Source organism: Vespula vulgaris, chromosome 17 (assembly GCF_905475345.1).
Source record: "Vespula vulgaris chromosome 17, iyVesVulg1.1, whole genome shotgun sequence".
Classification (NCBI taxonomy): domain Eukaryota; kingdom Metazoa; phylum Arthropoda; class Insecta; order Hymenoptera; family Vespidae; genus Vespula; species Vespula vulgaris.
The window spans coordinates 2041467-2060239 of record NC_066602.1 but is presented as its reverse complement, the minus strand read 5'-3'; the positions used below and the strand labels follow the sequence as shown (position 1 = coordinate 2060239).

Below are 18773 nucleotides of genomic sequence, written 5' to 3'. Positions count from 1 at the left end.
GGCTGGGGCTAAGCGCGGTGAAATCGTTGCGATGGAGAGAGGGAGTTCAAGAAAAAAGCATGCTTCTCTTCTATAACCCCCTCCGTCCCCCTCGCTACAACGCATACACATACACACATCGCTACACAACATAACATCTCTCTCCTCTCTCTCTCTCTCTCTCTCTCCTCTCTCTCTTTTTCTCTTTCTCGTTCTCGTTGTAAACCACCAGGAGAGGTTCTGTGTCTGCTGGTCTCTCTGGTGCTGCCGCTGGGCTGCTACACACACGGTCTGCACGCGCATCCAATGGCGTAACTCTTGCGTTATAGGTTATGTTCCCTATGAGAAAACTCTCGAATTCTTTTCTACGTTCTCAACTAAGCATGGAAAAAACGTAAGAAGAGAAGAAGAAAAACGAGGAGATTATTCTCAGACGTTTCTTTATTTGGAAATGTTTTCTTTTTTTTTTTTTTTGCATATTTTCTTACTTTTCTTGTCCATTATTATTGTTATTATTATCATTATTATTATTATTATTATTATTATTATTAGGATCATTATCCTTTTTTTCGTCTTTTTCCTCCAAAATAAAGAACACTAGAGTTTTATAATCCGTATAGTCGGATCAAATATTTTATAATAATAAATATTACATATAGTAAGGAGTAAAATATGTTTTATTCTTTTTTGTTCTTTATATACATGTCTATAATTAATAATCAGTTAAGAAACTAGTTATGAATTAGTCAAGAAGTTGTGAGAGTCCCATGCTGCTGCAAGAGATATATAAGCAAAGATTACGCGTACGTATTAATAGTATTCGAACGGAGAATGTATTTGAGTCTAGCCTATCTCTATCTTTATCTCTATCTCTATCTCTATCTATTTATCTGTCTCTTTCTCTCCTAATCACAAGAATATATACGTCAGATAGAGAGAAAGAGAGGTTACTGCGAAACTCGAGAGGAACCGGTTGCGTCGTTTTTACGCCACGCCTTATTGTCGTTTTCGTCGTTCTCTTCTAGTCTCTTTCTCTCTTTCTCTATAAGTTCTTTGCCTGACACGGAAGGAGATGGAAAAGAAGAAGAAGAAGAAGAAGAAAAAGAAGAGGGGAAGGAAAAAATGTGCATTGTTAAAAGCGCTACTACGGTTCCTGTTTACGTGGACTCTACCTGCGCAGACAATGCATAGAAAAGAAAAGAAATTCTCGCTTAACGAGGTATCTTTTTTAAAGGCTTTGCAAGCCTAGAGAGAGAGAGAGAGAGAGAGAGAGAGAGAGAGAGAGAGAGAGATAGAGAGAGATAAAGAAAGATAGATAGACAATCAGCAGACAGACAGACAGACGAACAGACAGAGACAAAGATAGATAGATAGATAGATAGATAGATAGATAGATAGATGGGAGAGGCCAGCAATCATGCGTTTTTTCGGATGTTACGCCACTGACTCGCATGCTAACTTTTCCTTCTCCTTCTCATTCTAGTCTTTTCTAACATTTTTATCTATCTTCTTCTTATTCTATTTCTTTTTCTTCTGTCGCCAGAACTTCGTCATTTTATGTAGCTCCTCCAAGACCAAGGTACCCAAGGTTTTGCATACGTACCTATATATGCACATGCAATATTACAAAGTATTGTGTAGAGATACAACATATACTTTTTTCTTGTGTGTGTGTGTATGTACGTCTCTCTCTTTTCTCTTTCCCTTCTCTTTTCCTCTTTCTGTCTCTTTCTCTATACGCACGAAGAACATAACCTAAAGACTCGAACTGGCTTTCTCCGTGCAGAGAGAGAGGGGGGGGGGAGAAAGAGAGAGAAAAACCCCCAGAAGAAGCCACGAGCAAGAATATAGGCGCGGCGGCGATCGTAATATGGACTACCGTTACTTGTATTCTTCTCTCTACCTCCCACTAGATTCTTCGCTTACTATCCTGTTGTTCGAAAAGTTTCAACAAATATAGGCTTACATTTGTTTCGAGTCAAATGGTATATATACATTATTATTCTTATATACCATGGTTCTTTTGTTTTTTTATGAAAAAAGTTAAGGACCGAAAGTTTCCTCGTATTATTTGAAAAATCAATTGCTCGTCTTCAATATTTCCTTCTTCTTCGTCAAATTGTAAAACTACAAATTTACAAACTATATTATATGTACTACATATATATATATACATGTATGTATATGTATAAATCCAATGTCTATAAATTTATATTAACAATTGTCCTCTAATTCATTAATTTCTTCGAACATGGCGAGTGCAGCGTCCATTTTGATTTCCTATGATCGGCCATGTTGTGGAAAGATGGCGTAGGACGTACAGGTGTTTCAAATGTCGTTGCATCGTTAATTATACAAAGTATATCCTATCGAATTTATATCGAAATTGATCTTTCGTATGTTAGATCAGCGAGAAAGTTAAATAGTTTGAAAAATATATGGTTGATAAACGATAATCTAAGAGAATCCAGGGAATCTAGGGAAATAAATGGATAAAAAATGAGGTGGAATTAACTTGGTAGGAGGCAACATTTATCGACTATTCATTTCTGTCGATATTCTCTGCAGTATACGTTAATAAAATGTCTCTCTCCTCTCTCTCCTCTCTCTCTTTCTCTCTCCCTCTCCCTGGCTTTTCATTCTCATCCGGTCTACGTATCTACATTAAAATAACGGCACCTTGGCTACGACAGAGACGGCAATCACCGCTTAACGTGACTCGAGCCTGCGACCTCGAACCCACGCGGCCTCGTAATCGTTGCCTTCTCTCTTCTCCCTCCTTTCGTCCCTTCTCTCTTTCCCTCTCTCTCTCTCTCTCTCTCTTTCTCTCTCTTTTTCTCGTATTAATCGAAGAAATAAGAGAACAGAATTATCATCATAATCGACACTATTGCGAGCTCGAAATAACATTAACGTTGAACGTTGACGTTGAAAATACTTTTCGCGTATATTAAAAAACCCATAAATTATCTTATTGTGTTTAAAAAGGAGAACACAACGATGTTAAAGGTTAAAATAACGTGTGAAATACAAGTCATTAGTAAATTGTTTTCAAAGAAGACATTGGCTAGGAAAAGAATATCGTTGCATATTAATGGGAATATTCAAATACTTGTAATATATTTTTCTGTAAAGTAAGCTTATTATTTTAAACGTAGACTCCTCGAACGGAGGAACGGTAAACTTTCAAGATGGCTTACGCAATTCCACGCATATGCACTAAACGTAGAATTAAACATCGTCGTGTGTAAATATGCCGTCACGTCGTCGTTGTTTTTTTCCAGCATTAACCTGTTAACAACTTACTTACGTATTTACGTAGTTACAAACTTGATTTCGTCAAATGATATCGGTATTTCGACCTGACCAATCACTTTTCACGTAGATACATACGTGTTATTGTCATGTATGCAACCTAACCTAAAAGTATAAGCGGAAGAGATAAAAAGAAGAGAACAAAAAATAAAACGTTAATAAAACTTAAGCTTACAAGATATGAAACATAACCACGCGACACTGCATTATGACGACGCCGACGACAATGACAATAACAACGACGGCGACGGCGACTGCGACGAAGACGAAGACGAAGATGACTATAGGTTAGTCATGCAAGAAGAGAGGGGAAAAGAGGAGAAGGCTAAAGAGAAAAGAAGAAGAAGAAGAAGAAGAAGGAGGAGGAGAGGCGGTTCGCGAACGTGTGTACATCCCGCAATTGCAGGAAGTCCCTTTCCTGCCGTACCATAATCGCCATCTTCGCACGATAAGATTCGCTTTAGACTGACGAATACTAAAATACTCCAAGGTTTACTAGCCTCGATTCTTCTACTTACATATCTATAAAATTAGAGTTACGTATGTATATACGTATGATAACGATCATTCGTATATGAGGCATTTCAAGATTTATATTTCTCCTTTGCACTTCGATCGGAAAGTGGAATTTCAAAGAGAAAAAGACGAAATAGTAGGAAATCCTTAGAAAAGAGATAGAAAGAGGAAGAAGACGAAGAAGAAGAAGGGGATTGGTAAAGGTGTTTTTCTTCCATCGGTAGAGAGAATTTTGCGCTGGCTTAGCACACAACGGAAAGAGAGAAAGAGAAAGAGAAAGAGAAAGAGAGAAAGAGTCCACCTCCTCCTTCTCTTCCCCCTCGTCTCTTTCGTACGACGTCGACGATGTTAGGAATCGCTCTCGGTTTGCCCTAGTACGATGACGAAGAGACGAGAAGCTTGGTAATGTAGAGGGGAGGGAGTACGGCGAGTGGAGCGACGTGGTGTGTATATGTCTGCTGCGTTGGTAGTAGTAGGATATTTTGGTGGTGGGGATGAGAGAGTGCGAGCGAGCGAGCGAGCGAGCAACTAAAGTGGGGATTTTGGGGAGGGGATAGCAGGGCGTCAGCTGCGTAGTGCCGCGCGGGACGGACGGGAACGGCAACGGAGGAGCCCAAGTGGGAGAGGGTAGAGAGCTCGGAACGAGGAGAGCTGAGTCATAGCGCTGTTGCCACGTCCTCGGCTGGCCTCGTTGAGGCGCCCACCGTCGCTCTCGCTGCTTGCTTGCTCGGATAAGCGCTGTTGCCACTTCTTCCTTCTCGTTTGCTCGTTTCTGGCCTGCCGGTGCCTGCTTTGCTTGCTAGCTTGCTTGCTTGCTAGCTAGCTTGCTTGCTTGCTTGCTTGCTTGCTTGCTTCTTGCTTGCTTGCTTGCTTGCTTGCTTGTGCTTGCTTGCTTGCTTGCTTGCTTGCTTCTACGACGTTTGCGGCTTACATCGGTGCTGCTTTCTGCTTCATCTTCATCTTCTTCTTCTTCTTCTTCGGCTAGTCTCGTCAGCCTTAAGAGCAAAAGAAAAAAGCCTAGCCAAGAAACTCATCCCAATTTTCTTTCTCACGGTGTAGTAGTAGTATGTTATTTGTAACGTTACTGAAACAGTACACGAAGAGAAACCGTTCCGTGATAACGAACGAACGACGAACGTATGACGAACGAACGAACGACGAACGAACGAACGAACGAACAGATGAACGAAGTCAACTTATCTTTTGTAATCGTTGAAACGTAGTATATTTTCCACAGAATTCGTTATGAATTTGCCATGAATGTATCGATCGCCATTTGTATTTTTCTCGCTATTCATCATATTTCATACTCGATTCAATTTCTTTCTTCCTTTCTTTTTCTTTTTCCCCTTCTTTATCTATCTTTTCTAGCGTGCTTCGACTAAGCTCTTTACTTTAACCCTCTTTCTTCGGGGCTTCTCCGTTCCACGTATATTGGAATTTATAAAGAATGTTGTTAGGTAACGTCGAGGTTAATAGGAAAGTTTACGGGCGTGGGAGAGAAACAATGTGAAAAAAGGACGTAGCCCCAACGATAGGTTTTATTCGGAATTTCTCTTGGTCTCCTCTCTTTCTCCTTTTAGTCCAGCCCCCATCTCCCTAACGTTTCCGGGGGCCTCTCGTACCCAACGTCTTTGTGGTACCGGACGATGTTTTTATTTGCTTGAAAAGAGCCAGAGCGTTGGATACGAGAAGAAGACGAGAAGCATCGAGGGGAAACTACGAGGGAACAAAAGCCTTCCTCTCTTTCTCTCTCTCTCTCTCTCTCTCTCTCTCTCTCTCTCTCTTATAGTCTTCATCGTCGTCTTCGTCATCATCGTCGTAGTCGTCGTCGTCGTCGTCGTCGTTGTTGGACATCGTCGACGATGTCGACGTTGTCGCTGCGTGGTGCTGCTCCCGCATTGTTTTCTTTTTATCCACATTTCTTTTCGTAGAATCGCTAACCATTCATTCGTTGTAACTCGCATTCGAGAATTGCCGCTCATATCAGAAACTTCAAACGAGAGAACTTTTCAAACCCGTTGATTCTCAAATATTTCTTTTCTTTCCCTTTTAATATTATCTATTATCCCATTTCAAGCATTTTTATTACATCCAAGGAGAACAAAGTTTCGTGCATGCATCTCTTCTCTCCTATCTTCTTCGTTTAATATTCTCTCAGAATATTGTTAACCGCCATTTTGTAATTAATAATTCGAAGAGAAATGGATGGCCCTCAATAAAAGATAATGTTGGATAAGAGCCATGTACAACAACTCCGCGAGAATGTTTTGGAATATTTTTTATACTGACTGATATACGTTGAAATATAACAGTAAAGTATCATTAACGGGATCGAATGAATTCAATCGATAAAGGTATTAGATTTTTGGGTCGAGTAGTATATATACGAGGGAGAAAATGATATTTGTTGAGGTTATGTCGCATATAGGAAAGTTTATCGACGCGTCATCGGCATATATTTTATCATCGTTTATATGAGATATGAACGCGTACACGTGCGATGATTAAAGTACGATATATATTTGAAGTTAATCAGAGGATGAGAACGTACTACTGATAATAATACTTTCTACGATTGTGTGCCGCCTAACACCGATGAGTTTACGGAAGGAGAGTTTTTCTTTTCCCCTTTTTTTTACTTGTATGCTTTGTCCTATACGCTTCTCTCTCTCTCTCTCTCTCTCTCTCTATCTCTATCTCTCTCTTTTCACCCCCTGCGCCTCTTTTCCTCCCCTCTCACCCTCAACTCTTAACCGTGGGCCGATGTATTGATTTCCTGTTCGTCTCCTGTTTCAAACGTAGAAAGACGAACGATTGGTCCGAGCACTCTCAACGTTTCGATCATAGCACGTTTTGTGATTCTCCTAGAAAATTCATTTTCTAGGCTGTTATATATGTATATACATACATACATATATATATGTGTATGTGTATATATGTCTGTATATATACATACATACGTACACATATATACATAGATACGTATATATCATATATAGATATTCGATGTGAAGAGATTTATGATTTATGCTCGCTCGTGAAAGACGAGAGCAACGCTCTTAAAAGTTAACGAACGCTCGTTCGTTTCCCCATTTTTTGATGTAGTTTCATAAAACATACATGTACACATACATAGCTGAAAAAAGGGACATTCATCTTTTTAAAATAAAATTATTCGCACTGTGCGTTCGTTTGAAACGGTGCGCTTTTCTCTCTCTCTCTCTCTCTCTCTCCTTTTATTTTTTTTTTTGTTAACTCGTTCCAGGCCCGCGTCTCCGTCGTTCTAGACGGAACAACACAAAATGGCGGCCGGACGGGAGATTATGTCGCGTGTAAAATAATTAAATTGCAAGCAAGATCGAACTATAAAGAGAAAGATTCTTCGGGATGAAGGAAGAATTCATTAACGAATACAAAGACGAACTCTTGCGCATAAAACTTACAAATTCTTCTATCCCCAAATCCATTTCACTTTTTCTTCTTCTCCTCCTCCTTCTTCATCCTATCTGAAAGAAACCTCGTTACATCGTAATATTATCATGTATCATCTAAGAAGAGAAGAGAAATGGTTGAAAGAATAATCCGTTTGAATCCTCAATTCAGCATCCCCGTTCTGACCTACAGAGAATATCTGAACGTAGTGTAACACAGAGATCAAGATATATATATACTTACAAACACACATGTATATACATAACATATATACATCCTCGTCTTGTTAAACCGAGGACAAGAGTTCGTCTTGCATTCGTCGAGCAGAGAGAAGGAAGAAACGAAAAAGAGAAGAGAGAAAAGAAGAAGCCCTGCTATGGAAGAGCCAGCAGCAAGTCCGTGCGAGTAAAATTCCTTGACGCGCGAGCAGAGTGAGCAAAGAAGAATGAGAAAGAGAGATAGATAGATAGATAGATAGATGAATAGATAGATAGAGAGTATGGTGAGAAAGAGAGAGAGAGAGAGAGAGAAGAGGTTTTGTTTGACGGGAATAGGTGGGTGGGGGGGAAGTGGGGTGAGAGGAGGGGGGAGAGACATGGTTCACGGCTCGCTTCGCCAGCCAGTCGGCCAGCCACCGTGGCACTCGATTTCCCCTCTTTACCCCAACAGCAGCAGCATCAGCAGCAGCAGCAAAGCAACCTTCCTCCATTTTCCTTCTCTCCTACGTATTCGCACGACGCACCACGGAAAAAGACGACGTCGCCCGATGTGTGTTGTTCGTGCGTGTTCGTAAATGCTCTCCTTCGTTCGTCGTGCAAGAGAAAGAGAGAGAGAGAGAGAGAAACTTCTCCTCGAGTGCCTTCGATCGTATGTACCGCCGCTCCCTTGTATGCCTTCTTATTTTGCTGACGGAACGTGAGAGGTTCAGAGGGGTTTGGGGTTTGGGGATTGGGGATTGGGGATTGGGGATTGGGATTGGGATTGAGAGTAGAGGGGAGATGAAGAGAGAAGAGTAGAGTGAAAGAAGGTACGCGACCGCGACGCAGAACGCTATCGCTCCTTCTAACCGTTCGTTCGTTCGTTCGTTTGGTGCGGTTCGAGAACCTTGCAGCTGCGACGAATCGAACGGCTTTTTTTGTTGAGAAGAATTTCGCGTGAAATTTTCACCGCGTGAGAGAAACGCAGTAGCGCAGCGCAGCTCAGCTCAGCTCAGCTCAGCAGTAACAGTAGCAGTAGCAATAGAAACAGCAACAACAGTAATCGCAGCAGCAACAGTAGCAGCAACAGCAGCCATACTGGAGAGTTTTTTACTTTGTTCGAATTTGTCGTAGCAATGCTCGAACAAAGTTCCAGACTTATTTATTCCTTCCCTTTTTTTTTTCCCTCAAACCTGTATCCTACTATCATACGCCCTTGTTTTGAAAATACGATTGAAAGGAACTTAAATATTTCTTTTTCGTTTTGTTTTCTGCTTTTTTTTTTTCTTTTTGTTTTGTTTTTCGAAGGGAATAGTTGGAGTCGGCTTGTTGGGCTGAGAGTTCGTTTTTTCTATCTTGTTTTGATCTTAACTAAACACTCTTTTCTACACGTCACGATTTGAACTGTCGATTCGAGTTCTCTTAATTTTGTGATATTAATTCACGAGCGAGAAGCATACATATATATATGTATATATGTATTTTTCTGAGAAGTATACATATACACCCCTGAAGTACGTTCATTCGTTTCCGTTTTCTCTCATTTTTATATTACTTAAACGCACGCCATTTTGAAAATATAAATTCATTCGTTCTTCGTTGATAGAAATTTTCCCGAGTACGTTTTACGTTATTATTGTCAACTTTTTACTCTGTTATAGTAGTTGTAAAGAGAACAATTTCGTCGTGTTCTCTTTTGTTCTTCGAAAATAAGGGGATATGTTATGAGAGAGAGAGAGAGAGAGAGAGAGAGAGAGAGCGAAAGAGAGAAAGAGAGAAAGAGAATATGGACGATCATCAAGACCTTTAAAAAAGATCTTTGTAATTTTTTTTTTTTTTTTAATTAAATCCTCTGTCCATTTTTTTTTTTTAGAGAATCTTTTCCTCTTTTCTCTAACCGTAGTTAGTCGTCCACGCGTATCGTCGTCGTCGTCGTCGTTGGTCGTCAAGCCGAACGTAGAGAGAAACTTGCGACGCAACGACGTAATTGCGCATCGGCCCATCTGCGAATCGGATCACACGCTTTAGCGAGGAACCACGCCCACGATGTTCGATCATTAACAACGAACTTCCGAGATGTACAAACGAGAAAAAAATAAAAAAGAAAAGAAGAAAAAAAAAGGGAAAGAGAAAAAAGATTGAAACGCCGACGCTGTGTTTTTCACGGTGTCGTCGTTTAAAGTGTCCGAACCCGCAGCAAATTGTTCTCTTTTAAAAACGTTATTATTACGAAATAGGAGAGGGATGTGTGTAGACGAAATTAACAAAAAAACAAAAAAAAAAAAAAGAAAAAGAAAAATCCACCATGCTCTTTTGCTTCTGTTTTCTAGAGCCCTAGAGAAAATGATCTCTCTCTCTCTCTCTCTCTCTCTCTCTCTCTCTCTCTCTCTCTCTCTCTGTTTCTTTCTGTACGGACGTTGAAATAATCCGAGTGTGTTGCGTTTTATCTCGCAAATCTTCTCTTCCCCCTCTTCTCAACCCTCTTCCAACAAGGCATATGTCTCTCCTCCTCCTCCTCCTCCTTTTCTATCCGTGTCTCATTAATCCCTTTTTTTTTTTTTTTTAATCGTTTGCTTTCTTTTATCAAAAAGAACAAAACGCAAAAAACCCCGTAAGAAGGACGTAGTTGGAAACGAATTTCGAGACGGATTTTTGTTTTTGTTTAATTTTGATACGGCTGCTAATATCATCGATACTTCTTTTCGCCGTTCGAAAAAAATACGGATAAAAAATATATCCTCGTTGCGGCGTTGTGTCGTCGTTGTCGTTGTTGTTGTCGTTGTTGTTGTTGCGTTGTCAAAAGAAAAATATATCGGAAGTTTTACTCGATCGAATCGATTTTTTCTTTCTTTTTCTTTTTTTCTTTTTTTTAAAGAGAGCGAACAGAAGAGTACGTGCAACTCGCGCGAGATCGGCCGATCGACTCGCTGAGAGAAGTCGAGCCTTCGATGTCTGCGTCTGCGCGTCGCTCTTCTCTTACCGTTCGACCAATCACCGTGGCTCTTTCATCCTCTTATCGACGATTATCCCCACTCCTTGCGCACTCTGTTTCTCTCTCTCTCTCTTTCTCTTTCTCCGTCGAGGAAGAGAGAGAAAGAAAGAATGAGAGAACCTGCTTCTTCCCCAGTTCAACCTCCCTCTCACCGCACCCCAATCTCCCCTTATTTCTGCGTCGAGGGAACTACGCCGTCATTCTCTCGTTCGTCTTCCTCCTCCTCCTCTTCTTTCCTCTTCTCTTCCCCTCCTATTCTTTCTCCACCATCTCGTCATCATCGATGGACGTTATACCCATACTCGTGTATTATTCTCACCGAGAGCAACCAACCTCTTTCTACTAACTCTTTTTTCATTTTTATACAAAATACAATATTCTGAGCTCTTTGGAGGAATAAAATCGGGGGAAAAAGAAAAAAAATAGAAAGAAAGAAAGAAAAAGAAAAAGAAAAAACTGTCTGGAAGATATACGTCGTCGGTGACTAAACGTAATGGTGGATAACCTTTACCGACGCCATTTTCTCTCTCTCTCTCTCCTCTCTCTATACCCTACTCTCTTTCATACATATACCTTCTTTTTGAAGTAGTCTTCTTTTTCTCGAATATATATCCCCTCGAGCATTTCGATATACTTCCTTCTTCTGTACGCACGTTTCGACTCGGTAAAATACATGAAATATATACATATCAGTTTATCTTCTTTCTACGAGCGAGGGAAAGGCTGCCGTCATGGCCGCTCTGCAAAAACATCCGCAAGGGCTTTTATCCGTACGGATCTGAATGCGCCGCCGGAGGAAGACTTCGATCGAGGTCTCGTCTCGGTGTCTCCTTTCTCCTCTTTCCCCTCTTCGCCCCTCTCCTCGGCTTCTTTCAGCCGCGCGCAAATGCTTTTACGCGCGTGCGCTCTCTCCTCTTCACTCCTCTCCTCCTCTCCTCTTTTTCTCCCCCTTCTCTTGCTTCTCTTCCATCTATATCTCCACCTCTACCACTACCTTTACCTCTACCTCCTCTTCATCCTCCTCTTCCTCTTCTTCCTCCTTTTTCATCTCTACCTCCTCTAACCTCTATCCGTCTTTCTCTTCCTTCGACTTAATTTCCTCCGCTCTCGTGTCGGGTATCGCGAGAGGTTTCTACGGGCAGAGGATTACAGGGTCTCCTCCCTTCTTCGAAATCCCAAACGATCTCTCTCAACGAGGATCCCTTCTGCGCTGTTGCCGTTCGCAGACCAGAGTATTATACCCGTCCAACGTTGCCAGCTCTCGTACACTGTCGTCTTCTCCGCATCTCTACCGTGGAAACGCTCCACGGACTTCGTCTACCCTACCTACCTACCTACCTTCCTTCCTTGCTTGCTTGCTTGCTTGTGTTTGCTTGCTTGCTTGCCTGCCTGCCGGCTTGCCTGCTGCTTGCCGGCCTACCCTGTCTACCTACCCTGTCTGCCTGTACTTTCCTTCTTCCTCTTTTCTTTTCTTTTCTTTTCTTTTCTTTTCTTTTCTTTTTTTTCTCTCTACCTACTCCATTTCGTTCGATGCTGAAATATTGATGCGACACATTTGTAGAAAAATATATTCTCCATTTCTCTCCCTTGTTCATTCTCGATCCTTAGAACTTTTACGTACGTTGGAACATCGCCTCACTTCGATTCGCACAATGATTCAACCGATCATATATCGTTGAAGAACGTTTGCTTTCTTATTCACTGCTACACAGCTACTCATTCACCCTCACTCGCTAATCACTATCACTTAACCACGACGCGATATGATTCTTTCGATTAACATATGAATCACCGATTCCTTCTTTGAAGATTATTTAACGATGGGAGATTGTTGAGATGAGTTTAAATAGGGAAGGGTTAGATAAATAAGTAAAACCATACACGCCACTTGCTATTCTACATTTTTAATTAACGGGTGAGGACAATTTTTTATTATCGACTGATCGGAAAACTTATTTATCTTTTGAAACAAGAAAGAACAAAGAATATGATTTGTTTGTTTAAAAAGGGTTATAAATAAGTGGATTATGTTTCTGCAATTACAGGTATGGACGCGTGCAGAGCGTCAAGCTGCTGCCGCGGGGCGAGGTGTGCCCTGTGGACGGAGGTTCCGGTGGTTCCCTCGGGGAGGGCAACGAGGGTGGTTCCGGTTCCAGTTCCGGCAGCGGCGGTGGCAGCGGGGGCGGCGGTTCCTCGATTAACACCGGGGGCGCCTCCGCGACGGTGGCGTTCATGGATATCAAGTCCGCAGCGAAGGCTCACGCGACTGAGCACACTTTGGACGAACGAGCCCTTACGACACAGTACTACGAGCCCCAGCATCTTCAACATAGATTTCCCTCGCACGGGTGAGATATGCTGGGATCTTATGTGTTTATCTTTTTGTTCTATCTTTTTGTTAAATTGTGCAAAATACCCTATATATTCCTAGGATATATATATATATTCTATTATACACCTATACCTATTACGGGTATATCTAATATGGATATAGATTCTCATTTTAGTTAATTCCGCAGACAACTTGAAATAAATATAAATGCGGGATCAGAATTTTTAATCCTCTATAATGATCCATAATGATTCATAATAATCAACGTGTCGTTATAACCAACCGTAGATAAGAATCATGGATCGTGAACATAAACCTTAACAGCAATGTCTCCTATCGCTATACGTGTCTTGTGACGAGAACCCGATAACGATATTTTTGTTCATTTCGAATACTTTGTGTGTACAACCTCTCTCGATATAATATGTGTGTGTGTGTATAAAAGACCACTTTATGATGAGTCACGTCGCAGGGAATCGATTAAATCGCGCGTTATACCGGAAGCAGGTAAAACGACATTGAAACGTCATTACACGTGTTAGGTGTCTCTTCGTTTTTTTTTCTTTTTCTTTTCTTTTTTATTTTTTTTTTATTTTTTTTTTGATCGTATGGTCTTTGCCCATCCTTATGTACACTTCCTTATATTCTTAATCCTCATCTAATTATATCGAATACCTTGACTGGATACTTCTAATATTTAATATGAGATAAAAATATCGCAATAGGATGTGTAAAGAAATGCAGTGGGATATGAGAAAAAGAAAATTTAGTGAAACTCGTCTATTCGACACGTCGACGATTTACCCAATGGATGCAGTGTTGGATTACAGTGAATTTGGATTAAATATAAGTGCCAAGTGTCGTCGTCTTCGTTGTCATCGTCATCGTCATCGTCGTCGTCGTCGTCGTCGTCGTTTCCAAGACGGTGCACCGTGTATATTGAAAAACAAGTACGAATTGTTGTTGCTGAAAAGATAAGTCGTGGAAATTTTATGACCTTTTCAACATTTATCCTCTTCCTATCAGACCATACGAGGAACAGCTCATATGTATGTAATATGTGTAATTAGTGAAAACGTTGAGACATCTTTAGGTAGATAGATATTGTCGGTATCGTTTTTATGATGATGATGATCATGATTATTATTATTATTATAATGATTATGATATCCAAATATTCTTATCAAACTGAAAGATATCGATCGAGTCGTTGAATTCGATCAAATGTCTTTCTCTTTTGAACTGCGTCACGGACAACAGGGACTAATCGATTTCTCGTGAAAGTATTTCCTGGAAAAATTGTAGCTTTCGACTTATCATGATCGTCCGTCGTCGTTCCTGACGAGTACTGAATTATTATCGTTTTTAACATCGACTCGAGTTATCCTATATCTCGTTCTTCTATAAAAGAAATTTCAACATTTGTTTGTCTATCTCTACTAACCATTTCGTTATATATCTTGCGATATTTTTCGTAATGGCTGTACCAACATCATTACGATACGTAATAATGAGTTTCTTTTATTTAAAATTTCTCTTCTCGTTTGAACGAATAATGTTAGATACGTATATTTTTCTCTATCTTACTTCTCTATCGACCCGCGTCGTATTTGGTTGGCTCGAGTTTAACAAATTTTCCTTTTCGTTCATTTCTTTTGCGTGCGGAATAATTTATTCGTAAGAGAACCAAATTAAAAGGAGAAGAGTCTCGCATAGGATTAGTAAGAAATATTATAATACCTTATACTGAAAAAAGAAAGAAAGGGTAAGGGTAGGGAGGGGAGGGGAGGGGAGGGGAGAAGAGAAGAGAAGAAACATACTTGGGTTATTGCACGTACTTAGGAATGTCTCGCCGAAGTGTAGTAATGGCGGTTGCATTTCCATGAAAAGTTAGACGACCGTGACGATTTCGAAGACACGACGACGATGACGACGACGACGACGACGACGACAATGGACGGACAGACGGACGGACGGATGGATGGACGGGGTATTGTCGAAGAAAATGACGACGAAGAAGGCGACGTTGCCACGCGTTTCGTCGTCGAGTGACGGTACGTCGAAGCGTGACGACGAGGGAGAGGGCGTACGACGTTATGGAGGATGCTCGGGGTCTGGAGGGAAGAGTGGGAGGAAGAAGAGAGAGAGGGGGAGGGGAAAGAGAAAGAGAGCGATAGAGCGAGATAGAGGTTGAGAGGTGGAGGGGAGAACGGCTCTTAACCGTCAGTGCCGTAGTTAGGAATGTACGAGCCCTCCCTCTTTCTCTTTTTATTTACGGAATACGTAGGTCTGTTTATTCTTTCAAGAGACATTCGAACTTTGATCGTAACGTAATCATTGGTGATTCGTGCAAACTTCACTAAGGAGATGACGTCATTATTTAATATTTATCACCGTATTCAAGGTTTACAATCTACTTATGAATCAGACATTTATAAATATAAGTCCTTATCATTTCTCTGTACGAATCGAGAGCTGACGAAATTTTTCTAATACGATTGAGTTTAAAGAGAAACGTATAAGCAGACGGGGCATGCTCGTGGAGAAAGGCGGAGAAAGAGAACAGTATAGGTTAAAAGAGAGACTTGGCTATAGATAAATAAGGCGTTAGACTAATTTATCGTGACCCTGCCTTTCTTTCGTCAATGCGCATGCGCTAAGAGGTATGCCGATACGACTCTAGAAATATCTTATCGAGTATATTATTGTGCCCATACCGTGCATGCCAAACAAGTCACGACACATGCAAGAAGCTACGATTAACCCTTGCCCCTCTATATACTATATCGAACATTGACGCATACGCGCAAACACGCACGCACACGATTATGCGGTGGAATAGTATATTTGAGAAATATTCGATTCGATGTGAAATATTTTCAAGCCTAGGAAAGAGAAATTCTATCTTTTCAACGGTATTCCTCGAACGTCGTATTTCAATGTGATATTCTTTATCTTTCTTTCTTTCTTTTCTTTTTTTTCTTCTTTTTTTTCAAAGGATCTTAACAGGATAGAAGGAGTAACGAATTTGTTAAGAGATTCTTTGAGGTTAGGAGCAGTCAAGGATAATCGTAGAACTCGTTTTTCCTTAACCAAGCCCAAACCCTTCCTCCTCTCGTTCTCTTTTACAAACCACAACACCGATAGCCTTCTTTGAATAACGTGTCTCCGATGATTGGTTAGAGATCAGTAGCCACAGAAGAACGTTTCGAAATCTCTCTTCTTGGGACTTTCCACATCCGTGTCACGATTTGGAATCTCTTCTTTGGCGTGACCGACGCGACACGCGCAAAGTTTTGTCCTTCGGTGTCGGATTTTACAATGAAGAACTTGTCCCATCGCGGATATCCTCTTGATGCATCGCCACGGATAATCTCAGGCGGATGATCTTTTTTTCTTTTCTTCGAACATGACTCGCATCTCGCATCAGCCATTTTTTTTTTTATAGTTGACGAGGTTACGTTCGTACGCATGGGCTCTTGCATACAGAAATATGCGTAGAAGATGAAGGTTAAAATGTATATGGGAAAATTCGTTTAAGCTTAAGATATAAGCATCATGAGCAGGGAATAAAAGGCTTGGCTCGTTTAACGAAACACTTAGCATCGTGATCACGTGAACACTGAAACACTTGGGCATAACGATCACGTTCGTGCAAGCAAGCAAGCAAGCAACAAGCAAGCAAGCAAGCAAGCAAACAAGGGTGCCAGCAAGAGGAATCTCTAGCATCAGGCTAGACTAAGTTCGACTTGGTATGTTTCAGAAGTTCGGAGGATCATGGCTCGAGTGGCGGCGGCGGTGCCGGAGGCGGAGGTGGAGGAGGCGTCGGTGGTGTCGGGGGTGGTGTTGGCGTCGTCGGAGGAAGTAGCGGGAGTATCGTCGGATCTGGTGGCGGCGTCGTCGGCGGAGTCGGCGGAGTCGTCGGAGGCAGTGGTGGTAACGCAGTTGGCGTTAGCAGCGGCGTCGGCGGCAGCGGTAGCAGTGGCAGCGGGGGCGGCGTTGGCGTCGGCGTCAGCGGCAGCGTCGTTGTCGGTGGCGGTGGCGGCGAGAGTAGCTTCGTCGAGTCGAGGAGTTCACACGGTAGCTCGCACGGAGGTTCCCACGGGGGTTCCCATGGGGGTTTCTACAGCGGAGGCGGGGTTGCCGGGAGTGGAGGCGGTGGCAGCAATGCCGGTAGCGGTGGCGGCGTCGGCAGCACCGGAAGCGGCGTCGTCGTCGTTCAAGGTCATCCAGCGGATCCTAACAGCGGTGACCCTGGTGGCTATATACCACGTGGACGTCCACCACCTGGTAGCTCTTACCACGTGACGTCGAGCAGGGCGAGGGATCGGCTTTACCCGAGGACAGGCCCTTACGGCTCCGGGCCGCCACCCCCGCCCCATTTAGATCGTCATCGGGCACCGTCTTCCTGGTCCTCTGCCTACGAGTCGACGACTTCATCGAGATATAGCAATGCACCACCACCACCTTCGCCGGCTACCAATGATTCCTACCAGGATGAGCCAGGTAAAATTTATATCTGACATTCTTCAAGGATTAGTTCGATATTGCTTCTTGGGATCATTGGTGTAATCTCTTTTGTTGTGACACGAACAGGTGGCGGAGGAGGCGGAGGTGGTAGTAGCAGCAGTGTCCACCGACAACACAAGAAGCAACGTAGAAAATCTCGAAGCGGTAGTAGCTCACCAAGCGGCAGCAGTCGTTCCGGTAGCAGCAGTAGTAGTCGAAGTGGCAGTTCCGCCGGTAGCACGTCCGCCACAAGCACGTCACCAGGAAGCTCGCCTCATCGTACTGGAAATGCTGTTGCAGTCACCGAAGATCGCAGGCCACTGGCGATCTGCGTACGGAACCTTCCTGCTCGTAGCAGCGACACTTCTCTCAAGGATGGCCTTTTCCATGAGTATAAAAAGCATGGGAAAGTCACGTGGGTGAAGGTCGTCGGTGCAGCGGGCGACAGATACGCTCTGGTCTGCTTCAAGAAACCCGAGGACGTTGAAAAAGCCTTGGAAGTTTCTCATGACAAACTATTTTTCGGTTGCAAGATCGAAGTTGCGCCTTACCAAGGATACGACGTCGAGGACAACGAGTTCAGGCCGTACGAGGCCGAACTAGACGAGTATCATCCCAAAGCAACGAGGACGCTCTTTATTGGGAATCTCGAGAAAGATGTAACTGCGTCTGAACTCAGGAAACACTTTGAGCCTTTTGGCGAAATTATAGTAAGTCGCGGAGGATCGATTTGCATAGTCTAAGTTTTATTATTCATCGAGTTCTGTATCTTAATAAATGGTATCCCTTTTCGCTTGTCTTTGCAGGAAATTGACATCAAAAAGCAAGGCGCTGTTTCGAGCTATGCATTTTGTCAGTATTCGGATATCGGTAGCGTCGTTAAGGCCATGAGATCTATGGATGGCGAACACCTAGGTGCGAATCGTATCAAACTTGGATTTGGCAAATCTATGCCTACCTCTTGTGTCTGGGTGGATGGTATAGGAGGTAATTCCAACATGTTTCATCGTAAATCTGATCTAACACATGCATTTTTAATTAATCACGATGTTATCGTGTATGTCCGTTTCATAGATTGCATGTCAGAAAAATACTTGAACATGCAGTTCCATCAGTTCGGTCCTATAACGCAAGTCGTGGTGGATCGTGAACGTGGCCATGCGTTAGTCTTCTTCGAACAAATAAGCTGCGCCCAGGCTGCTGTGAAGGAAATGAGAGGAGCCGCACTTCGTGGACGTCGTCTTCAAGTGGATTTCGCGTCCAGAGAATGCCAGGAAACGTTTTACGAACATCTGGAAAGACAAGGAGTTGCTGGTGAAAAACCTTGGGACACCAGGCCTTCGCCGGCGACAACCTTCGATGTTGCGTATGTATAATTATATATTATATTTTTCGACGTATATATATATATATATACACATATATGTATGTATGTACGTACGTATAATGTTTTGTATATAATTGAAAGTCGAAAGATTTGAATCGTTTAAAGATAAAT

At 42.2% G+C, this 18773-nt stretch overlaps 1 protein-coding gene and 1 long non-coding RNA gene across 39 annotated transcripts in view; one reads left to right on the top strand and one right to left on the bottom strand.

The window, feature by feature from the left end:
* LOC127069911 (protein split ends) overlaps positions 1 to 18773 on the top strand; it is a 68329-nt gene that overhangs the window by 35307 nt on the left and 14249 nt on the right. For 37 of the 38 annotated variants that reach the window (XM_051007600.1, XM_051007612.1, XM_051007621.1 and 34 more), the window contains exons 2-6: positions 12480 to 12782; positions 16530 to 17272; positions 17363 to 17985; positions 18082 to 18262; positions 18350 to 18641. In XM_051007600.1, coding sequence (XP_050863557.1) covers positions 12480 to 12782; positions 16530 to 17272; positions 17363 to 17985; positions 18082 to 18262; positions 18350 to 18641 — 2142 coding nt within the window. The remainder of the gene's footprint in view (positions 1 to 12479; positions 12783 to 16529; positions 17273 to 17362; positions 17986 to 18081; positions 18263 to 18349; positions 18642 to 18773) is intronic. The other variant, XM_051007582.1, reaches the window with a different exon arrangement.
* On the bottom strand, positions 641 to 12485 carry LOC127069938 (uncharacterized). The gene is made up of 2 exons (XR_007783793.1): positions 3470 to 12485; positions 641 to 3399 (listed from the first exon to the last, which is right to left on the bottom strand). It is a non-coding gene; the product is annotated as an uncharacterized LOC127069938 (long non-coding RNA).